Genomic DNA, 23,040 nt, shown 5'->3' on the forward strand with positions numbered 1-23,040 from the left:
TTTTGCAGCTCATTTCGAAATTTTGAGATGCAGCATTGAGCAGATTCCAGTAGTGGAAACAGAGAGCAGCATAAATTGAGATGATTAAGCAAAAAGGACTATATCTATGGAGTTTTTAAATCTTTTTCAAAATGCAATGCTGTAGTTTCTGTTCAAGGACAGGTGAGTATTCCACAGATGACAGTCCTTTTTTTTTTACATAATTAGGGTGGTAGAGCGTGGGGGGCAACTACAGGCATGCTACTTATACCCATAATAGTAATGTTTATCGTAGCGTTCCTCCTGTGTGTTGCCTAGGAACTCAATATAGAGAACCTGAGTATCTATCCCCATGATAAGGGATCCATCATTGTAGTGATCATGTTGGTGCCTAAGGGCTTTGCCTGGAGAAGGGTACTGAGCAGGGAGCACTGCGGATTGTAGTGCTGTTGGTGATGGGTTGTTTTCCTTTTTTTCTTCTTTTCTCATTCTTCTGAGAGCTTTATTTAAAAGAGAAATCATGCTTCCTAGCGGAAGTCTAATATTTAGAGGCATATTTTTTTTTTATATTTGTTTCCTTTTTTGAACTGGCTCAGCTTTGGCTTTGTATTATGTCCGTGAATGTATGTGGCGGTTCTCTTGGGCTTCAGCAATCGTCATGTCATCCCTGATTGCCTGAAGATTTTATCTTCATATTAAAAAAAAAAAAAATCTAGTGAAAAGTCATTGTTTGCTGTTGTCCACCATTTGTTTGCTGTAATATTTGCCATAAATGAACTCTAAATTCATTTCTTCTGTGTGCTTCTTAAAAAAACAAAGCCAAATATACACAATACATATCTTGCACCAAAGTCATGAGGATTTCTCTGGGTCCTGTTGATGGACAAAGGGGTTTTTTTAAATGGTTCAAGGGAAACTGGAGGCTTAACTTCCACTTGTTTAGTTTTCCTAACAGTTAGAGTTGTCTTTTGATGATGATGAATGAGGGGGCAAGGAGGAGCAGTCACATAGCTTGGTAAAATGGCTCCGTATTTTCCCAACTGTAGTAGAGTGAAGGACAAACACCAGACAAATTGATCCCCTTTTCCTTTCCATGCAGTCAAAAATTACTTCTTTTTCTCCTTCCCATGCTGCCCAGTGTTATCATACTAAAAAAAGCAATATTCAATCCACAGTTACAGGAGTGTGGCATGTTACTAATCAATGTGTTCTTGGGTTTCACACTGCTCTTCTGTTCATAGTTCCAGTGTGTTTTCTTAAAAAAATGAAGCCTATGTCATTACATTTTTCTTTGTCTCTGTTGTCCTGTCATCATTGTCTTCCTCCATCTTGAGGGAAATGTTGAAGTGTGAACTCAGCCTTTTAGACAAACAAAAAACTGCGCTCAACATCATTAAAAGTTCCACCATAGCCATCCATCAGCCTCATATTGAAAGTTCAGAGGAAACAAACTTCCTTAAACTTGGTGTTTAGGGAATAACATACATGTGGGCAACTGCTCTTGAGCAAGAAGTTGGTATGGAGGTCGCTCAGGTGGTAGTGAGAAAGATTTACCCAGTAACAAAACTTTACAGTCCTTTCTAAATGTGGCAGAAGTTGGGTTTTATTCAACCCCCTGGAGAAGTTTGCTTTGTGACTTGCCACCTTTGGCTAAGGATGCACTGCATGCAGGTTTCATGTCTTCTGCTTTGGACTGCATTGTCCAGAGCACTGGTTTTTCTTAGCTCTTCATAAATCAAAATGCAACCTTCCCTGTAGCACAGGCATAGCCCATTAATTGCTTTAAAGACTAGGGCCAAGACCTTTAGCTGGCAGGAGGATACCAAAATGCAATGGAGAGACTGGAGTGCTAATACCAACCTAAACCTTGCAGGAGCCAGGCAGTCCCGTTTTTGTGCCATCTGGAGTCTTATCATTGGTTTTACATCCAAGGTGAGAAACCATGAATTACAGTAATCCAACCTTGCATTCTTCTGCCTTGTTTATAGAAAGACCTTGAGTTTCTTAGTGAGTGTTGATGGAGAAAAGATGCATTTAGTAAGTGATACTCCATGAAAGGCACTATTTTTTGTTATGGATAGGTATTTCCCATTAGTCCAGTTTCTAGCTAGCAATTTGTGTCATGTCTGGAAAACTGTAATGACACTTAACAATTTATATGGGTTAAGTTTGAAAAAACTGCTCTTCTTTCAGCCCCTAGTCATGTTTCTTATTTTTGCTTGGATTCAAAACAAGAACTTGACAGTATGATGAAGGTAGAACAGTATTTATATTAATTTTATTCCAGTAAATGATAAACTAAAAAGGTTATTTTGAGATGCTGTACATTTTTGTCTTATTGCTTTGGTTGTTTTAAGAATGTTACATGTTCAGGCACTTTTGCGGTTATCCTTGTATAGTCAGCCATTTTTCCTTTTTATTACATGGGGGTTTTTAATATGTAAAAAGAGAGAAGTGAATCACTTAAACTCTAAAAACAGGATCGTAACACAAGCATTAAACCCAGATCTAATGCAAAACAGCTCGAGGTTTTTAAACCTAGCTTTCAAACTGCTCCTTTTTATGAACTGATTTAATTCAAGATTCTTTCTTGACAAGAAGCCTGTGTAAAAGACTTCGTTCTAGCCAGGAATAAACAGTCTTGGGGGAAAAAAAAAAAAAAAGTACTTATTAGCTCCTTTATATACAGAGGTATTTTGGAAAGAAATGCCCTGTGGCTTACGGCATACTAATAAGTGCAGAAGCAAAAACACCACTACAGAGTTTGGTAATGTTGGGTATATTGAAGCTCTTCATAAAATGGAAAATAGTGCTGTTCCAAGTATTTTGAAACAGAACTACTAAAACTGGGTCAAGCATTAGCTCTTTGATGGCTCACGTGGTTCGGATACTTCTGAAAGCTGCCTGTTTACCTGGGAAGTGGAAGAAAAGGGGTTGTAGGTTCACCATTTATCAGAATAGCTTTTCCTTTGCTGTGTAGAAGTATAAACGACTTCTGAGCTCTGGGACAGCTGAGCAAATTGCTCTGTGGGACTGAACACAGCAGACTGCAACTTTATTTTTAGTGAATCTGTCTAAAAGTTACATATATCTATCCACATAATTATTTTGTATACTAAATAAGCCCTAGGGGGTAACCGAAGATACGAAAACTCAAAGGTGTTGGTTGTGTTTTCCAAAAGCTCACCTTTGGCTATTCACTACTGAAAGCTGTAGTGACTGACTCCTGTTGTAGATCCCAGCCCCTGCCCTGCTCCAGTGCTGCCCATTCCAGGGAGCGGCAGCCTGGCAGCACTGCATCCTATCTCAGTGAATATCGGAACTATTGTAAAGTATGTGATTCAGTGAGACTTACTCCTCCCTTGAAAATGCCATCTGCCCAATAGCCTCTAGCAGCTATGGGCTGTTTTCAGTTGTGTGGGATTGCTTCTCAGCTTGACTGGTGCAGGTAAAATTGAGTGACTTAAATAGCTCCCTGTTCACACTGACAGAGCAAGACCACGTTACACAGGGGAAACCAAAGATACGAAGAATCTCAGTACCTGCCTGGCAAAATGCTGCCCGCCCTTCCCTGCAAATAAGCTGCCACCACCCCTTACTGAGCATCAGGCAGGGGTTGTTTCCTGCCCAGCTTTTGCAGTTCCTTACCAGCCATTCAGCATTGTGTCATCTTCATTCAAGAGAAGACCTGCCTCTCCTTACCTTCTCCTGTTAGAAGGTGCTTAACTTCAGGGTCAATACTGGTGCTACAGACATCCTCTCTGTCATTAATATAATGTGAAGAAAAGTGATAAATAAGATTATACACAGCTCACTTAATTTTACATTTTGCACAAAACCCAGCTGCGTTCAGTCTCTCTAAGATTCCCCCCCTTTGCAGAAGGCTAGAGCATGCAGTGGAAAGCTCCACATCCCTGAGAAGTGGAGGCCTGAGAGCGGGCAGGCAGGTCAACCGGTTCCTGAGTATTAATTGATTTCCCAGAGGATTTAAAGTAGTTCCTGTTTTTTCCAGCCAGCAAAGGTTCTTCCCGTGTTCCTGATTCAGGGTACTTATAAGGCAGCAAAGATGTCAGTGTATTAGAAAGCTTTGATTTAAGGGCTGTGCTGTATATGAGTTCCTGGTTTGGTCAGATTCATTTCAAAGCTGATAACTACATGCACATCTGCATCTTTTCCTGTATCTTTGGAATCAGCACTGACCTGACTGGATGGGAAAGTGAAAGAGATAAGCAGATAGAGAACTAATGCAAGCGAGATGAAGGAATGTATGGGTTGGGCTAGAATAGAATAGGGGCTACTCTAATTCTCATAGAGGATACCAAAAACATGACCCATGGTCTCTTTTGCATAGGTATCAAATGAGTTGAAATATAATATTTGAGACAAAATGTTGGGGGAGCAGTTGGCATTAATTCATTTAGTAAAGAAAGACACTTCTGGAAAAAACAGCTTTCAAGCACACAAACCCTTCTTCAAGTTGCAGTGAAGTTCATTGACTTCAACAGTCCTTGAAGGCACTTTATTGTATGGCAGTACTAAACATCCATGAATATTTATTTCTGTGCTTAACACTTGGCACAGCGTTCTTGAGAGCTCATTGTTTGCTCTGTCTGCTTAGCATACAATGGCTTCAAACAAACATGCTGCTGGACTGGAATGGAGCGTAGACTTGGGTGTTATGGTTTGGTTTTGGGGGTTTTGTTCTCTTGTATTCAGGGTGGACTGGTTGATGAAGTTCACATGCATCTAAGGAGCATCTCTTGCATCATATCATTGTCTCTGCAAGTCATCAGGGCTTTAAGGGAAAAAAAAAGTTAGGAAAACAGTAATATTTGGGCAGTGCAGGCACAAGCTCAGATAAACTGGAATAGCTGGCACAGGTCCAGCATTGTTTACTGTAGCAATCCTCCCTGTTCTTCTTGTTGTTTCACAAAGGTCAATTTGCGTATTTGACTCCCAGCCACAACAAACAGAGGAGGCATCCGTCTTGAAAAACTGTTTTTTGAAAAAACAAAACCAAATGGGAAGCATAGGAGACAGACCAGTGGAGCTAAGAATGGTATTGTAGACAAAGTTAGAGTAACCTAGAATGTGAGGTTTTGTTGAGAGAGAGGGGAAACTTCTGGCAAGCCTTGAATGGGAGTTAGTGGTACAAGACTATAGTGACTTCAACAATGTCATTTTGGGTAGACACACAGAGATGGAGAATAATAGTACATGTGTATTCTTTGAATTGAATACTAATAAGATACTCAATTTGGTCATGCAGTTAAACTCTGTATTTCATAAGAGATAATACACAGTTTAGAAAAAATTACTATTGCTTTGCATTTGGCTACTACTGTTTGCTTCAGTAATAGCCTAAATATCAATAGAATCACAGAATAACAGCTCAGATTGGGAGGAACCTTGAAAGATCACCAGGTCCAACCTTTCCCGGGGAAAGGGAGCTTTGTTGAGACTAGCACCCTGTCCAGTCTCATCATGAAAAACCTCCAGTGATGGGGACTCTACCGTGTCCGTGGGGAGGTTGTTCCAGTGAATGATTGTTCTCACTGTAAAAAAAATTTCTTTCTCTACATCAAAGGTGAAACTTCCCTCAGTGCAACTTGTACCCATTGCCCCTTGTCCTTCCCACACTGCAACTTGTGAAGAGGCAGCCTCTGTCCTCTTTGTAGATGCCCTTTAAGTGGTGGCTGGAATATTGTAATGAGGTCCCCCCCAAGCCCGCTCTTCTCCAGAGAGAAGAGACCTAATTCCTTCAGTCTTCCTTCACTGGGCAGGTTCTCCAGCCCTTTGATCTTCTTTGTGGTCCTCCTTTGGACCCTCTCCAGTCTGTCCACGTCTTTCTTGAATTGTGGGAACCGGAACTGGACACAGTGATCCAGGTGCAGGTGGACACATCTGTTGAATGCGTGAAATGATAGACTGCACAGCCATCATTGTAAAAAGATTATTCAGGATATTTATTAAAAAAAAATCTTTTATCCATTCTTGCAATGTCTCTTAATATGAGTTAATTAATTTTCTGAAATAAATCTGCAATTACCCTTGGTACAGTAATTCAGAGGGAAAAAGGTTAAAAAAATCATCTTTTTTCTTAACGTTTTCTTCTGAATACCATCAGGAATTTTTCTGTTAGAAGTTTTTCCTCTAGTAACTGTGGATTAGTAAGTCCACAGGGTGTACTACTATTAGTACACAGAGACAGATTGTTTACAGTGCAAGGATGAGAAGCTGGGCACTCAGAATTGTCTGGATTCTGTTCCGAGCCCTCAGACAGACTTCTCTGGGACCAAACCACCGTGCTTTCTAGAAAATTTGGACATCACTGAAGTGGAGACAGATTGTGAAGTTCAACCCTTTAAGGTTTCTCAGTCAAGCTGAGATCTCAGTTGTATACTGAGTATCTGGGGAACCACAATGCACCTGTGAAGTCTTTCAGAAAAGTTTTAAACTGTTTGTTTGGGTTTTTTCTTTAAAAGTTTGTAATTTCCAGTGCTAAATACCTGGAACTCTTGGAAATCTTAAAATGGATATTAAACTACTCTCCAGCCTTCCAGATCCTAACAGTTTCACTAAGCATGGAAACAGATCATAGCATAACAGTTCCTTCAGTCAGTGTTTGTTTTTTGTTGACTTTTTTTTTTTTTGGTAGTAATTCAATTTACTAAAAATGTGACATAATTTCCAACAGTATAATGAAGAAAACAGCATACTTAATCATTGTAATGATCATTTCTTTAGTGAGCTTCACTGCATCCCTATGGTGGAAATAACGAAAGGGGGAGAAGATCTGCATAATTTCAAGAATAGCTAAATGCTGAGTATGCAAACCTCTGCCACAGCAGGGGTTGGTTTTTACTAATTTAATGCTATTTCTTTGCTTTCCTTCTGCTCTGTTCTGTTTTCCCCCTATCACTTGTAGAACAGGAAAGATCTTGAGACTACTAGTGGTAAGATAATGAGAAAAAGAGCTGACAATTACTGTGTTTGATTTTTACTTTTGTCTGCAAAATTAAAGCTTATTTCTAAGCTACTGCCTGAGAAATTGTCTTGGTGGCAATAGTTTGTGTAGGCAGCTGGCAAGGTAGTATATGGGCAAATTAGAAATGTATTCGGTGCTCAGACAATAATGGCGGTTTCTCTTGGCACCCTCTATTAAAGAGAAGATAAGGTAACCCTGAAAGTACTGCTGTTGAAAAAGTACTAAGCCACTGCTGTTTGTTCTTTAGCCTCCTTGGCTAGGATGTAATCTTAGCTGAAGAGCAGTACAAGCCAGCCCTGAAAAACTTGATTCCAGGAGAATAGATTCCAATACCCAAAGATGAGTAAACATCTCTTTGAATGAAGCTCTTTGTGCAAGCCTTGCAAGTTTGTAATTGGTCACCCCATTATGGGAGGCCTTTGATACAGTTAGTTTGTGGTTTAACAGGGGCTTCTCCTTGTTCAAAAATATTTTCTGGAGCTGAGACAGAAAATAACAGACTAAACTTGTTTTGCAGGCATCTTTCCCGGGAAATCTGCAACTAGTCCTCGTTCTGCGCCCAACAGGATTTTTTCATCGAGCTCTCTCAGACATTGCTTTCAAATTCAACAAAGATGAGTTTAAAATGAAAGTACCTGTAAGTAATCCTCTGTTCCCACTGTACTGTCAGAAATCTCTTAAAAGTACTTAATGTAGCTAGCGAGGGCCAAAAAAATCCCAACAAAACACCATGCTTAAAGGTGGTTCCAGCAATTTTGGGTAGTTCTTGATGGTTTATTCTTGAAGTATGTGAATTTTGAGGCAAATGCATTTCCCATGGACAAATGCTGTAGTTTCTGTCATTTGAGCAAACGTACAACTGATGCCTGTTGTTGCATTGCCAGTGAACCCACTGATTATACTTCTGTTTGAAAACGTACAGCATTTATACTTGAAAATAAACTGGAATGAAATGAACTAAAGATATACAAGTTTTTATGTATCATATGTCAATGTCAAGGGTGAAATTTTCAAGTCTTTAAGTTAAGGTACTTTTCCCCCACCCCTTGTTTATTTTGGGGAACCAGTCCTTACATGCCAAATCCACAGAGGTACTATTTTTCTCTCTCGTAGGATAAATAGGTTGAATGAATGTTGCCCTTAGAAAAAAGCCTTGTATGGTTTATCAAGATAAAAAAACTGATGGTGTAATTTATGTTGTATAATCCATAAGCTTTTTTTGAATATGACTGTTGCTCTTGCTCGTATGCAGTTATCTACATTTACATCATCTTAAACTGAAACAACTGTTAAGTTTGATTTTCTGTACGCAAAGGAAATAGTTCCATCATTTGCTTTTGTATTAAGCTGAGTTTTCTCTATCAGAGGCTGAAGGATGGGGCTTAGAATCCTTAAGAAGAGAATTCTCGCCTCCGATAGTGTTCACTTTCTTTGCTGTTGCAGATCATAATGCTGGGCTCAGTGTCAGAACTGCAGGGTTACATTGATAAAACACAATTAACAGAAGATCTTGGTGGCACCCTGGATTATTGCCATAGCAGATGGCTGTCCCGTCGCACTGTAAGTCTGTTTTATACCCTGTCATTTATAAAACAGATTCCAAGTGATGCAAGTTGACTTGCTCAGAGTGAGAAGATGTTCCCAATGGTACTTAGTCATCTTAGAGAAATAATATGAGTAATAATTTGGGAGTGGTTTTCTGAACACTTGGAGCAAAGGAACTACAGTGTATTTTTGTGTTGAGGTTTATTGGTTTTGCTACAAGAAAGAAAAATCTCAACTTGTAAAATAACTCCAGATTATAAAAATATGAGGAAGATAGACCCGATACGAGCCTAGGAAAAATATACAATTAAGGAATTAATGGTGACGGTATCTGTTGCTTGCAAAATTATACTTTGACCATTTTTCAGGCTTGTAATTAATCTGCTTGTGTTTGTTTTGAGAGCTGTATTTTGTGTGTATGTGTCATTGGTACATGTGTATGTGATGAGCATGAAACATCTTTAATGATTTTTATTCCAAAAGGCTATAGAAGGTTTCGCCCAAAAGGTTAAGCAAACAGCTCAGATTCTTCAGTCCTTTGGGACTGAACTGGCTGAAACAGAACTACCAAATGATGTGCAATCAACCAGCTCCCTTCTTGCAACACATAAAGAAAAGAAGGACAAAATGAAGGTATGTAATTCTTGTAAAGATTTTGTCTTCTAGTGAAACTGTGTTTTAATTTATAGCTAATAATGTTAGTAGAAAATGTGGAGGATGTTAATAGTAATAATACAAAACATTGAAATCTTACTGAACTTGGTTTGCTTGGCTTGATGTTAAAAGTCCTTTTTGCATTCAAAAATTACATTTATTGAGGCTAAGTCTACGTATGTACAAATGCATAATAATTTGTATGTGGAAACAGAAATTCCTGTGTAAGTAGTGGTGTGTTTATAATTTGTAGGTTTGTTTGCAACAAGAAAACTGATTTTATTTTCATATGCATGCAGATACATGACTTTTTGAAGAATGGACTAATGTTCTTTCAAATCAGCTTAAATGAAAACTGTTAGATGTATACTTTTGAAACCCCAAAAAACTTTTGAGAGATTTGTAACCTAAGGAGACACTAGAAGGCTACGTATCATGAAAATTCAACTAAGTTACTGAGATCTTAAAATGGTAAATGTAGAAGAAGCTGAAATTTAGCATTTACTGTCTGTATTTGTTGTCAAACACTGCTTTTAATCATACTACTGTTGCTCTATTGCTATTAAAACAAAATCCTTTTTCCAGTTTGGTGCTTTATGAAGTCTGTTTTAAAAAAAAAACCACACAACTACAGTGTGTGTGGGGTTTGTTTTGTTTTGTAGGAGGATATCAGGTTAGCAGTAGAACAGGGAGATGATATCCTTGGAAGTATTTCAAAACCAGTTACTGAGAATCCTGAATACAAACTGAATCAAGATCAGCTAGACAATCAAACAACGGTAGAAAGGTGAGAGGAGCAAAATAATGAACATGCTGCTTTTCTGGGTTTTTTTGATGCCTCCCCAGCTCTTTTGCTTAGTTCCATACTTAACCTTAGCAAATAAGCAGGTATTACAACATGAACATATAAAATGTACTTTCGGAAACAGCTTCTTTGTTGTCTGTTCTGTTCTGAGCAAAGTAAACCCCTGCTGTCCATTACCGGGTCATTTGCTGATAAGGAAATAAGGGTTGGGGTTTGGTTTCTGGCGCCAGCAAAGTAATGCTGTTCTTTTTTTCAGATTTAGACTATATAGTTCAGCAGCTTTTCCTTATTTAAAAGAATATTGAAGCTTTGTTTAGAAACTAAAGTGCAACCCAAGGAAACTTTGCTGCTATAGGGAAAGCAGATAGGAAGACAGTAGTAATATTTCCCTTCTTTTCAGCAGATTTGTCCACATTCATTATGTCCTTTTGAACTGAAGTGAGGGGTTTCTTTTTCTTTAACCCTGCCCAAAGCAGCTTCTAACATTGCTGAGATCTTACCAATGTCATTAGTGGCCTATAAAGGGCTGCTAGGGAGTACACTGCTCTTGAAGTATCTATGCACAAATAACCTATATGCTTCCTTTGGGCATACAAGTAATAGATGTTGTTTTCCTTTGCTCCCCACCCCCCCTCCCTTAAATTACTGCCAGGTTTGAAGACATTATATCACCATAGCACAGATGCAAATTTGAACAAAGCTGTGAAAGCATAGCTCATTTCCCCCAGGCAGTATTCTGCATTCTTTTTTTGTCGGTCATTCCATGTTTCTGTTACACTCAGGCTGACTTTTCTTTCCAAATAACTGTCCATTCCAATCCACAAAGCTTGGCAGAAGTCACTTTTTTGGTCATTGTTGCTATCAGCTATCCGAAGAACAATCGGAGTGGGTGTTGCTTATTTATCCAAAATATTCCCACTCAATACAATATCTGACAGAAGTTGGAACAAACTCTGTGTGTCTGCCTTTTTTCTAATCAATTTTAACTTGCGAATTCAGAGTTTGTTTCTCTGCTCTTGAAGACAAAAGTTCATTAAAATTCTGATATGTTCCCTGGATGTAGTCTGAGTACAGCAAAGCAGACTGTAAAGATAAGTCCATAGGATACCATGCTGTCAAATGCAATATTGGAAGATAAGTTGAAAAGTAAAAGGTTTAAGGCATTCACCAAAGTTATAATCGAAGAAGGCTCTTTTCATTGCAGTACTGCTGTATCACACTTGCCTGTGATACTTAAGTAGTAACTCTGCTCAGAAGAGGAGCAGCAATGACCTTCGGGTTTATTATGAACCTTGCTCCAAAGAATGAAATGTAAGGGCAGCTGGCTGGTCACAGCAGTACAAATTTTTGCCTTCATTTTTCCTTATAGCCCAAGGCTTGAGTTCCTCTGGGTCCTAGCCCACACACATTTGCATGTTTTATTTATGTTTGCTAGCCCCAAGTCCCCATGTCCCCAGGCCAGAGCTGAGAAATAGTATGCGCAGCAGTTAGCTTCAAATCAGCACTTGCCAGTTTTTCATAACTGAATGTTTGTGTTGGGTTTCAGTTTTACATCAATGTTATTCTAGGAAACAATTCTGTGCAATACTCAGAAAGTTTCCTGTATCCAGTTTATTTTTTCTGGAAGATATTGCTTTAGGGAAGTTTCTTGTTTACTGTGGAAGATTGTATTGTCCCTTGAAGGCTATACCCATCATTCTTACAGTATTTCTTCTTTTTTTAAAGGCTTCTGGCTCAATTACATGAAACGGAGACTGCCTTTGATGAGTTTTGGATTAAGCATGAGCAAAAACTTGAGCAATGTCTGCGCCTTCGGAATTTTGAACAGAATTTCAGAGAGGTGAGAACTTCTTGGTGGCAGTCAGTATTTGGTAATATAGAAATGATTCAGGCGAAAATACTTACCCCTCTTGTTTTTGCAGCTCGTGTGTGCTTGAAAGCTTTCTCCAACTTTTTTCTTGAATGTGTCCTTACTTGACATACTGCTATCTTTACTACCTTGAATACTTGCCTATAGAGACATAATAGCTTCTCTTCTGCAGGCTTATGATTTTTTTTTCCACAGGCCCAGCAGTGTATAAGCATTCAAAAACTCCTTTGAAACCTGTTCTCCACCACAGAAGCATAATACGGTGGCTGCAACACTTTCATCTTGCCAATAGGCCCTTTTAAGGAACCAAGACTTACCTAAACCTTCTGGCTGAAATTTTATGAAACAGTCTCCAACACTGTGGGTGGGAAGTTGCAACCACACTGTTGGAAGCTGGGTGGAGGCTGAACTACAATTTTTACAGCCAGTTTCTGATCTCATGTTAGTTTAACTCATATGCTCGATGGCACCTACAGTCTCCCTATGCTGGTGTAGCTGATCTCAGAGCATGGCCCCTGTGTCTCCATGGGAGCAAAGCTCTGAAACCCTCCTACAAGTGTGTGTGTGTCTGTATGTCTGTCTCAGCCAGTTGTTAGTGTGAGGACCTCTCCCTCACATTTTGCTAGTTGTTAATGTTGTTTTGTATTATAATCATCTGGTAAAAGCAAGATCGTAAATGTTTTGTGAACGTTAGTTTTCCTTCATTGTTGGGTTTGGGGTTTTGTTGTTTTGGTTTTTTTTTCTTTCAGTACCAGAAAATAGAATTACTTCACTGCCTTTTTTAAATTGTTTTCTTTTTGAGTTGGGGGTAAAGGTAGGCTGTCAGTAAAAGTGGTTTCTCTCTGTGCCCCAGTAACCACATAATGTGAGTCACCTGACTGGAAATAGTGGCTATCAGTTATTCAACTGGTGGGTCTCCAGAGAGGTAGAATCACACAGATACATAGCTGTGTCTCATTTCAGGTCAAAGCAGCTTTGGATGTTGTGTCCGAGAGACTGACTGCTTTCACAGATGTGGGAAACAGCTGTTCACACGTGGAGCATATTTTGAAAGATCTTGCCAACTTTGAAGAAAAGTCATGTGTAAGAACTCTGCAAGTCTCCTTAATTTTTAGTATGACAATGTGTGTGTGGAGGGGCACGATATTTGGGTATATCTTATAAGCAGAGCTTAAGATGACAACGGGGCAGAATCAGTGTCTCAGGCACTGTGCAGAAGGAAATTGGAATAAAGTTTTTAACCATTGGAGCAGCCCAGTTCTCTGGCATCTCTCAAAGACCAGAGTGACCAGTCATAAAGTTGGTGTGATAAGTTCATGGAAGAATTGCATGAAATGTTTGCATAGCAAAGTTCTGCACTTAGTGATTGAGGGGCCACTTCCATTACTATTAAAGCCGCTTACTTCATTAAATCTCAGAAATGACAAAGCTGTGTATTGGATGTACAACATGTTAAAAGATGATGAACAGAAACATACACTCTGAACACTGTAGAAGGGGAACCTTATTATGATCTGTGCTTCAATAAAATATACAGCTCAGTAAGTGAGGTCGTTGCTCTTGAGGCTGAGGTGCTGCAGTTACATATTTTTTTAACTGGGGTTCAGAATGCTGCTGTACTCCAAATTGCAGACATATGCACACAAACATGCTGTTGAATAACTAGGGCATAGAAAGCCAATAGTAGTTCCTTCACAGGGAGGCATATGATTAAACTCAATGTTTCTGAAGTACTCTGATACAATAAAGAAGGCAGAAATGTTCTTGGGTGTCTGGGAAGACAGGGAATCACTTTGATTTATTAGGCAAGGCAGCTGTTAACTAAAGAGGTGTTCTTATCAACATGTGTATTTTACTGTGTAAAACCAAATGGTATCATTTTAACTTCTTTCATTGATGATGATTCAAGGAAAGATAGAATCATAGAATCATTTAGGTTGGAAAAGACCTTTGAGATCATCAGGTCCCATCATTCACCTAGGACTGCCAAGTCCATCACTAAATCATCTCCCTAAGCACTGCACCTACGTGTTTTTTGAACACCTCCAGGGATGGTGATTCCACCACCTACCTAGGCAGCCCATTCCAGCGCATGGCCACCCTTTCAGTGAGGATGCTTTTCCTAATATCCAATCTAAAACTCCCCTAGCGTAGCTTAAGGCTATTTCCTCTTGTCCTGTCACTTGTTACCTGGGAAATGAGACCTACCCCCACCTGCCTATAACCTCCTTTCAGGTAGCTGTAGAGAGCAGTAAGGTCCGCTCCGAGTCATCTCCTCTCCAGACTAAACAACCCCAGTTCCCTCAGCTGCTCTTCTTAAGATTTGTGCTCCAGACTTACCTAAATCAATGTTTGCTTTCTTAGGAAACTATAGCAAAAGCCAGAATGCTAGCCTCAGAGGGTGATGCTTTTATTCAAAGCAATCATTATGCTGTGGACTCCATTATTCCAAAATGCAGTGAACTTCATCATCTCTGTGATGCCTTCATTACTGAGACAGAACGCAGAAGGAATCTTCTTAACAAATCTCTAGAACTGCATGGCTTACTAGAAAAGGTAAATTTTGTACGGAACAGTTCTGTTTCCCATCTTGTGTGCTAAAACCTCAGTCAACCTGTTGTCGTAACAGCAGGTAAAAATATCTGAGTGTGCTGGACATTTTCTCCTTAAATAGCTGAATACATCACAAGTATAGGTATGAAATGTTTTAGACCTCTTAGTGGTTGATGCTGACATCAAACATTCTGAGCCTGTTCTTTTCTCTGTTTCTAGTCTATGAAGTGGTGCGATGAAGGAATTTATCTGCTGGCTTCACAGCCGGTGGATAAGTGTCAGTCTCAGGATGGTGCAGAATCAGCATTACAGGAGATCGAGAAATTCCTGGACACTGGTGCAGACAATAAAATCAAGGAGTTGAATAAAATTTACAGAGAGTATGCACAGCTCCTCACTGAGGACCTAAAGGTACCAGAAGATGTTTATGCCTATCTGTGCATCTGGTTCTTAATTTTAGAATTGCTGTCTTGTATGGCCATTGATAAAGCCAAATAATCAGTACTAAGAGTTGTACCTGGGAACTGGAAAGCCAACACATTTCCCTGCCTGCGGTGCTAGTCATGTCATACCTTTGGATAAGCATCAAGGGCTTCAGAGCCTTTTAGTAAGTACTTCAATTTTTCAGACAGGAGGATTGCTTTTAAAATAAATTATCCCAAGTATTTGAAATACCTTTTTTTAATGTAGTAAGAACATGCCTGTCCTTGATGTTTGTGTGACTTCTGCTTTGTAACTGCTTTATTTTAGAACTTGAGAATACATGGCTTTTCCTCTCAGCTGATCTCTTAACGTAACAGAACCATTACACACTCAAAAAACCCTTTTCCCTATTTTTTTTAATTGAAACTTGAACCCCATTGGTTTCTCTGCAGCAAGCGCACAAGAAAATTTATGAAGTGATTTTCCAATTTTTAAGTGTACTAAATGACTGTAAATTATGTCTTATTAGGAGTGAAGAGTAGGGTAATATTTTTATAGGTGGCATAAAAGCAATTGCAATTTCAAATCAGTGTGCTTGTGAATGGCACTGTAGCTTGTTGATAGGTCTCTGACAGGGATTTTATTTTTTTTTATTATTATTTCTGTGGCAATGGTAGGAGCATGTGCAAAAGGTTTTCCAGAAGCAAGAAAGTATGGAAGAAATGTTTCAAAAGAGACAAGTAAGTCTTAAGAAACTGGCAGCTAAGCAGACACGTCCTGTTCAGCCAGTTGCACCAAGACCTGAAGCCTTTGTAAAATCTCCTTATACTTCTCCAGGTAAGCAAATGTAGTAACCTGTAACTAATTTTTTGTGCTATGCTGAGAAACTTAAAGAAACTTTCAGCTGTAATTTGTGGTTGCACAAACATCTGTGTTGGATCTGCTCAGGTTCTAACTGCTGTTTGATTCTGGTTTACATGCTTAGGTCTTCAAAGAGAATACATATCCAACTCAGAAAGCAGTGCACTTCAGAGGGTAAACTACAGAAGAGGAAAGGTAATTTTTTTATGCACATACTGCTTGAGAAAATCATAATAGAATGGAATATTTAGGAACATGAAGAAGAGTGAGGCAATTCCACTGAAAAAGTGATGGTATTGCCCCTATCAAAGTAACTCTGGTGAAGCAGTCGTGGTTTAAATAGAGGCTGCTTTGTTGCTGGGCTGGGTATGAGGGAATGTAAAGTAAATAGTTGCCTATATTAGGAAAAATGTTAGGGGCAGCAAAATATAAAATCTATGAACAGGAAACATTTATTATTTGCCAGTAGTAATTGGCTACTCTTAAAACTGGCGAAAGTGAAGAGGTAGTTGTCGTTGGCTCCAAGACAGCTTCACCTGACCTAATGGGTTGCCATTCCCAAGTGGGGATGGTCTTCCTGCTCCGCCTCCGGCAAGGAAAGTAACCTGACGGCAGGAGCAGAAGCAAGTAGTTTCCCACTGGGTTAGAGACTTGAATCAACTCAGCGAAGGTTCAGCAAGACAATGCAAGGAGCAAGGCAGGGCCACGTGACCAGTAGGGACAACAGTTGGAGGAAAGGGTTAGTTCAAGGGGGATTGAAAGCAGAACCTCTAATTTTTATTTTATTTTATTTTTTCAACAAATTGTAATTAGGTCAGTCATTACAGTAGAAGTAAGAGTGAACTTCTGTGTTAAGTTAGGAAGCAACCAGAAAGTTAGCACAGTACCTCATTTTTAGCTTGGAAAACAGACTAAGGCCAGTGTTGCCTCCAAGATTATGCTGATGCTCAAACGTCTTCCTGAAAAAGAGCCTTGAACCATGGTCTTTTCTAAGTGGGCCTTTCATGGAGAACTCCCCGTGTCCTTGTGTGCTTCAAGACCTTCAGGTTGACTTGGATTTTTTTGCAGCATTCTTGCAAATTGCCTTAATTTTTCATGGAGTGCAGTCTTTCCTGTGAAAATACATGCAAGCAGATCTGAGTGTAAAGCTCTGTATTTTAAAGTGGGTTTTCCCCATCTCTGATGTTGTGATGATTTTTGTTGTTTGTTTGTTTCCTCCTTTAGAGTGAAATGACTGAACTCCATCAAAGCAGAGGAGGATCTACAATGGATGATGAAGAAAACCTAGCTGTGTTACGGCAGTAAGTGTATTTTGATAAACAAAAAAATGCTTTTTCTCTGATTTGGTTCCAGCAAAGGCTGAGTTTGGCTAAGGATTTGATAAGACAAGTACACCTCTCTGGATTAAGCCTCAGTGCTTTTTGAAATGCTTTGGCTATGCTCTGTACACAGAAGAAGATATTTCAGTCTGTAGCATTATTTGCAGTTTATATAGTACCAGACTCCAGCTTTGCTGCAGTGAGGTGATGCTATGGCAGGATAACTATGTATTTTCATTTCAGAGATGACATAGTTTTGAGTAATAAGCCTCCTTTAAGTCCATTGGAAGTTTTGGTCTCATTGTTTCAGGAGGCTTTGTCTTTTTATTTGACTCTTTTTAGTCCTTGTTTTGATAAATGTTATGAAAAAATAACTTTCTTATATAAAAACTATATTCAAAAACTTATATTATCACTCGCAATGTGTATAGAAGAGCTTGCATTTCTACCTACAAACTGGATACTTCTGTCTTTTTGCTGTTATAACCACATGTTAAATCATACAAAATCACAAGTGGAGAGAGTTAGGGGAATTAAACTTAAAGCAGCATTGTGATATTTAAAGTGTGCCCTAAATGCCCCTAATTTAAAATGACAGGTGGTAACTTTAAGTCTGTATTTGATAATCCTATGCACCTCTAACTCCAGCTACAGTAATACTTGTGAACACAGCATAACCAGATTCTGTATGTACAATGATAAAATGATTCACTGCTTCAATTCAGTTACTACAGCACTGCAAATGCTACATTTGACTTTTTTGCTGTTTAAAAACATTTTCAAAAATTGAAAAATGTTTTTAAAATACATGCTTCTCAGTAAGCATACTAAAGCTGTTCACAGAAGTATCCATGAAACATCACGTTTTCCATTACCTGGAAATTGTTCTTTTATTGTCTGAATTAAAGTAGAAACACAGAAAAAGTTAATGTTGCCTCCTAACTTTGCATAAGTGAATAGGCCTGCCTTAATTTTCATTCTTTGTCTACAGGCATGTAATTAATGAACTTATTGAGACTGAACGTGCATATGTGGAAGAACTTCTCTGTGTTCTTGAGGTAAAGATTAAATTTCATTGCAGCTGTTAGTGAATCTATTTCTCTCTTCCATTTCATGGATGCTTTTATGCTCTTCTTACCACTGTAATGCCTCTGCTTGTCCTGTCAAGCAGTGTGATCATTAAATCTCTCCTTTCTCATCATATTTTCACAGAGGCAGGACTGTGCAATTTTTTTTCCAGAAATATTCGTGCAACTGGGATTTTATATTAGAAAACACAAATTGGGCAGAAAATAAGATATGCCTAATTATTTAGGTGGAACAAAGTGAGATGTGTAACAATGAATTCCTGCAAAAGTTCATTCCAGAGTCTTGGGGCAACCCCAGGACAGTAGTGTGTCACACAGGAATGTGAAACCGCATAGAGAGAATCTTGTCAGAGGAAAAAAATTGTTTCTTGCATCCCTCTTTGCATACCTTTAAGTGATCTTCCATATGTCTTGGGCACAGCTGTGGGAACAGAGTGCCTTGTAATAATATCTTCATTCAAAATTGTGAAGGAAACAAAGGTGTTCCCTTTGTGGAGGCACAATTGCAGAACTGCTGAGTTGCTTGTAGATATATGCTACAGTATTTTGTGTTGTTCCTCAAGTTTAGGTCTTCGGACCTCGGTGTGTCATTTTTTTTTTTTCTAGTCCAGTTTGACTGTAGGAGATGATGAAGTTGCAGATAACTGAGGCTGAATTACTTTAATCGGGATGCCAGTCAGGAGCCAAATGGCTACTCTGAGTGTGCATGCCAATGTTAAACTCCTAAATAGGAGTCTTAAGTTACGGACTAGGAATGATAATTTCTGGGTGCATACCTTCAAATAAGAGTACTGTATGAGGGTTTTGAACTCTGGTGTTGTTTTTACATAGTTTGTGCTCAGCTTCCCATAGCATTTATGTCCTGGGTCCTGTCCGAGTGCTAAGAAGTGTTCATGACAGTAGGATGGTTGCATCTGATGTGTGATACGTCTGGAGTGGACCTTAAGGATCACTTTATTCTCTGCTTTTGTATGCAGTGCTATCTGTACAGCTCCGTTCATAAAACCAAGCCTCAAGTAGTTGGAGAATTTTTGGTCCTTACCGCTGCTACTGAAGGGTTGTTGCAGAATCTCTCTCTTCCTCTGGTGGTGTTCTTGTTTTGCTTAGAGTATAGCGCAACCCTTGCCCTGGTAGGCCAAGCTGTCTTAGTTTTCTGTGATAGGCTGTCCAGTATTCTGACCATGCCAGGCACACTTCTCTGTGCCTCCTTGCAGTTTGGGATTCATCTCTTGGATTTGTGTGGTTGGACTGCCAACAGTAATTCTGGATCAGATGCTTGCTGAGGTATGATTCAATGGCAGTCTTCCAGCTTTTGAGTATTTCTAGTTATTAATCCGTAGTTCTGGCTGTTCTCCCAATTCCTTTGTTTTTCCTATTCTATGAATCTTCCCATTCTTCCTGTCAAACAACCTGATACTCCTTTGTATGGACAGTCTCTCCTATATTATGTCATATTTAATTACTACGCATTTTCTCTCTGCCAAAGATTGCAGTAGAAAAAACCAGGGAAGTTCCCAAGACTGGTTATTCGGAAACTGCTATAATTGCTTTCATCTGAGCTTGATAGTTTTCTTTCATTAATAACCATGGTCATCCTACTTTAGTCTGTGAAATCCAGTAATTTTTACTGGGGGGGGGGGAATACTGGTCTAGTCTATTTTTAGATATTGTATTCAATGCCTTTTTTTCATCTACTTTGATGCTTTTAGAACAGCTTTCAAATGGAAGACTAAGCAAAACCTTGTATGTTCTTAAAGTAAGATGAAATGATCCCTGTGGCTGCATAGAGTAGCTTTTCCTCGCCTTTCCTAAAACACAAGTGCTGCACAGATAGTAAAACATGAAGGGGTTTTATATTAAAGCTTTAAAATAAGTACTATGTCAGCCTGAAGTGGAAAAGAAATTGTCAAAAGCTTTTTGTCAATGTATGGATTTCATGCTTTTTTTTTTTTTTAATTGTCATGTTTGTTTTCATCTCAGCTGAGTTAGGTGCCCGTTCTTCATGCCAATGCTGCCTTTGCTGCTATGTTCAGCATATCTTTACTTCAAGTGGAAATCAACATTCTCTTCATGCATCTCTTCACTGCATCTAAACTGCATGGTGGCCATAGTTCTTCTTTCCTATTAATTTTTTGAACTCCCATTTTTTGTACATTTTACCTTCCTTCTTTTTTAAGTTGTACACCACACCACCCCCTCTTCAGACTCCACATTTTTCTGTTTGGGGGAGAGATATGGGAGAGGGACCAATGGTTAACTATCTATGAGTTCCAGCATCTTTGTCTATACCATTGTTTTTCTTTTTTACAATATTTGAGGAAAAAATACCCAGATTTTTGAAAGAATGTTTCTGATTTTTAAAAAAATCTAATCACTGTCCTATCCAAAAGCTTGAATTCCTCAGGCTAGCTGACTTTACTAGCCAGTTCTCCTAGTTTTTGTAGCTCGGACATCACTTAGAAATTGAAAATCTTAGTTCTAGGTGCACTTTTGCTTACCCTTTCATTTCATTTGTCAGGTTGTTACAATTCAGTGCAGTTTATTATAACCAGCCACTAATACAATGATCACCTTCTGCATGATAATTTTGTTTTAAAAAAAACCAACAAAAATAAAATAAAAAAAAAAAAACCCACAAGAGAGAAATCTAATCCAAATCTAAAGTAGGTTGCATCATCTTCCTTCAGTGACTGTACACTAAGGAACCTGCTTGCATTAAGAAATTTGCTGACAGTGCAGGTACTAGAGCATTCTTGCAGTATTTCTGATTGATTGGGGGTGTTCTGTTTGGGTTTTGGGGAGAAGGTTGTTTGGTTTAGGGTTTTTTTTTAGTGTTTTGAGAGATCACAGATTAGATTAGTGACCTCAGGACCAGAGAACAATCCTGGGCTAAAGCCACTGGTGTGTTCTCTTTTCCTTATCTGTGCCAGATAAACAGTCAAGAGAATATGGCCTTACATGACAAATGGAAGATGTCAGAATCTGAAGTCACAACTTTTGGTACCAAAACTAATGAAAATGTCTTAAAGATAGAATTTGCAGCTTAATGCCTTCTGTTACCTGCATAAATAAGTACACTCAGCTTGTTCCCTCATACTGATAGCCAAGACCAGCATGAAGGTTTACATGTGTACTGGAATTGTGGCTTTAGGCACAGATATGTAAAGTTGTAACAGGAAAAGTACAAACTATAATATGTAGGCAGTATGGGAATGCATAGCCTTTGCTTGGTGGAAATGATTGAAAACTTTGTTTCATCCTTGCTTAACTAAAATTGCAATAATTCAATTGTCTTTCTAAAGTCTGTAAGTATTTCTTACTCGACTGATGGAAAAACAGAAATTGTATACTCTTTTAATGATTAACGCTGAGCTCTTTCTTTGCTCACTGTCAGCCTGCAGGCAGACAGTCTGCCTTTGTCAGAGAGAAGTGAGTACTGCAAGTGAAGGGTGACAATCAGTGTGCCTTTCTCCTGTGCTGCAGGGTTATGCTGCAGAGATGGACAACCCCTTAATGGCTCACCTCATTTCACCAGAACTCCAAAATAAGAAGGATATCTTGTTTGGGAATATGGAAGAAATTTATCATTTTCACAACAGGTGAGGTTTTGCATTCAGATCTAAAACCAGCATTTGGATGGGATTCCTTACTCTTTCTTTTAATCTGATTTAAATTGCTAAGAATATCCTTACTGAGTCCCAGTTGGCTATCTGGCATGTCAAAATTCATATTGCATAGAGGAGGAAAAGCAAAATATCTATAAAAGATGAGCAAAGCTGTGCGAAACCCGCACACCCGTACACCCATATTCGGTACACCCGTAAACTTTTCATTGTGGTCCTCTTCCTGAAGAAAGGTATTGGGATCTGGTTACAAGCTAATTAAAGCAAGGTTTGTTTGGGTTTGGTTTTCTTTTATTTTTTATGAAATTTGCTGTGGAAAGTAAATTATTATTCTAAACCACAAACTCTCAACTCTTACATCTGGTTGAGGCTGGTTAATTTTATACTTGAGTGACCTATCTCTGAAGTTTGAATCCTTGCTGCTAGAGAGGTATTTCTTCACTGGATAATATTTAAATTGTTAGAAAAGACAAGTACTTTGAAGAGAAGTTAGGCATGTTAAGCAGTTGTTTCTTACTCAGGCAAAACTAGGCTGGAAGTTTTGCCTCTGACTTTTTGGGGTAGTTTGTTATTGGGGGGTGGGTTGGTTTGAGGAGGTGGGGTTTAGTTGGTTTGTTTGCTTTGTGGTGTTTGTTGTATTGAGAAGGAAAACCCAAACACTTTAAGTTGTACAAATCCTGCTGCTGAATATATAAGATAGGGAAACAAAATCTCCCGTTCTCCCCAGTCCTATATTTTATTTCAGTTGTAGCAACAGTAAGCTAACAGAAATTGGTCAGAATGTTTGTTTTAATTTGCTATCCCTTTTTAAGTATGTGATCTTAGAAGAGTTTTGTTTAGTTCTGTAGTACAGAGTTACAACTCTGTTTCCAAACATCTAGAAAATGATTTGCAAGAATGTGAACATTTACTACAACTTTTTTAACATGTGCTCTAAGAAAATATTCTTCCTCATAGAATATTCCTGAGAGAACTAGAAAACTACGTAGAATACCCAGAACTAGTAGGACGGTGCTTTTTGGATCAGGTATGTGTCATGTTTTGTTGGCATTTTTTTCATTAGCCCCTCTAGGACTGTAACATATGAGGCTGATTTTCATGTAGTAATTGCCACCACATCCACTTTGTCTGTCTTGAACAGGTAACAGATTGCGATTGTAGATGTTAATTGATAGTTGGGGATATTTTTCACTTGATGGGGTAATTAATTTTGTTAGAAAGAGCTACAACCTTATTGAAAGAAAACTGCTTTATTAAAATGGCAGTTAGGAAAGCATGAAGAGAAGTCATGCACTACATGATTTCACATCACTATAAATGATTGGTTTACTT

At 38.7% G+C, this 23,040-nt stretch overlaps 1 protein-coding gene across 20 annotated transcripts in view; it reads left to right on the forward strand.

Moving 5' to 3' along the window:
• MCF2L (MCF.2 cell line derived transforming sequence like) overlaps positions 1-23,040 on the forward strand; it is a 164,170-nt gene that overhangs the window by 125,476 nt on the left and 15,654 nt on the right. For all 20 annotated transcript variants that reach the window (XR_005826492.1, XM_040584555.1, XM_040584554.1 and 17 more), the window contains 14 exons: positions 7,485-7,604; positions 8,411-8,527; positions 8,996-9,145; positions 9,829-9,953; positions 11,697-11,811; positions 12,805-12,924; positions 14,206-14,397; positions 14,614-14,805; positions 15,495-15,654; positions 15,803-15,873; positions 16,903-16,979; positions 17,989-18,055; positions 21,569-21,684; positions 22,666-22,735. Coding sequence is in view for 19 of the 20 variants with exons in the window: in XM_040584555.1 (XP_040440489.1) it covers positions 7,485-7,604; positions 8,411-8,527; positions 8,996-9,145; positions 9,829-9,953; positions 11,697-11,811; positions 12,805-12,924; positions 14,206-14,397; positions 14,614-14,805; positions 15,495-15,654; positions 15,803-15,873; positions 16,903-16,979; positions 17,989-18,055; positions 21,569-21,684; positions 22,666-22,735 (1,692 nt within the window). In the remaining variant the exon portion in view is untranslated. The remainder of the gene's footprint in view (positions 1-7,484; positions 7,605-8,410; positions 8,528-8,995; positions 9,146-9,828; positions 9,954-11,696; positions 11,812-12,804; positions 12,925-14,205; positions 14,398-14,613; positions 14,806-15,494; positions 15,655-15,802; positions 15,874-16,902; positions 16,980-17,988; positions 18,056-21,568; positions 21,685-22,665; positions 22,736-23,040) is intronic.

Source organism: Falco naumanni, chromosome 2, assembly GCF_017639655.2.
Source record: "Falco naumanni isolate bFalNau1 chromosome 2, bFalNau1.pat, whole genome shotgun sequence".
Classification (NCBI taxonomy): Eukaryota; Metazoa; Chordata; class Aves; order Falconiformes; family Falconidae; genus Falco; species Falco naumanni.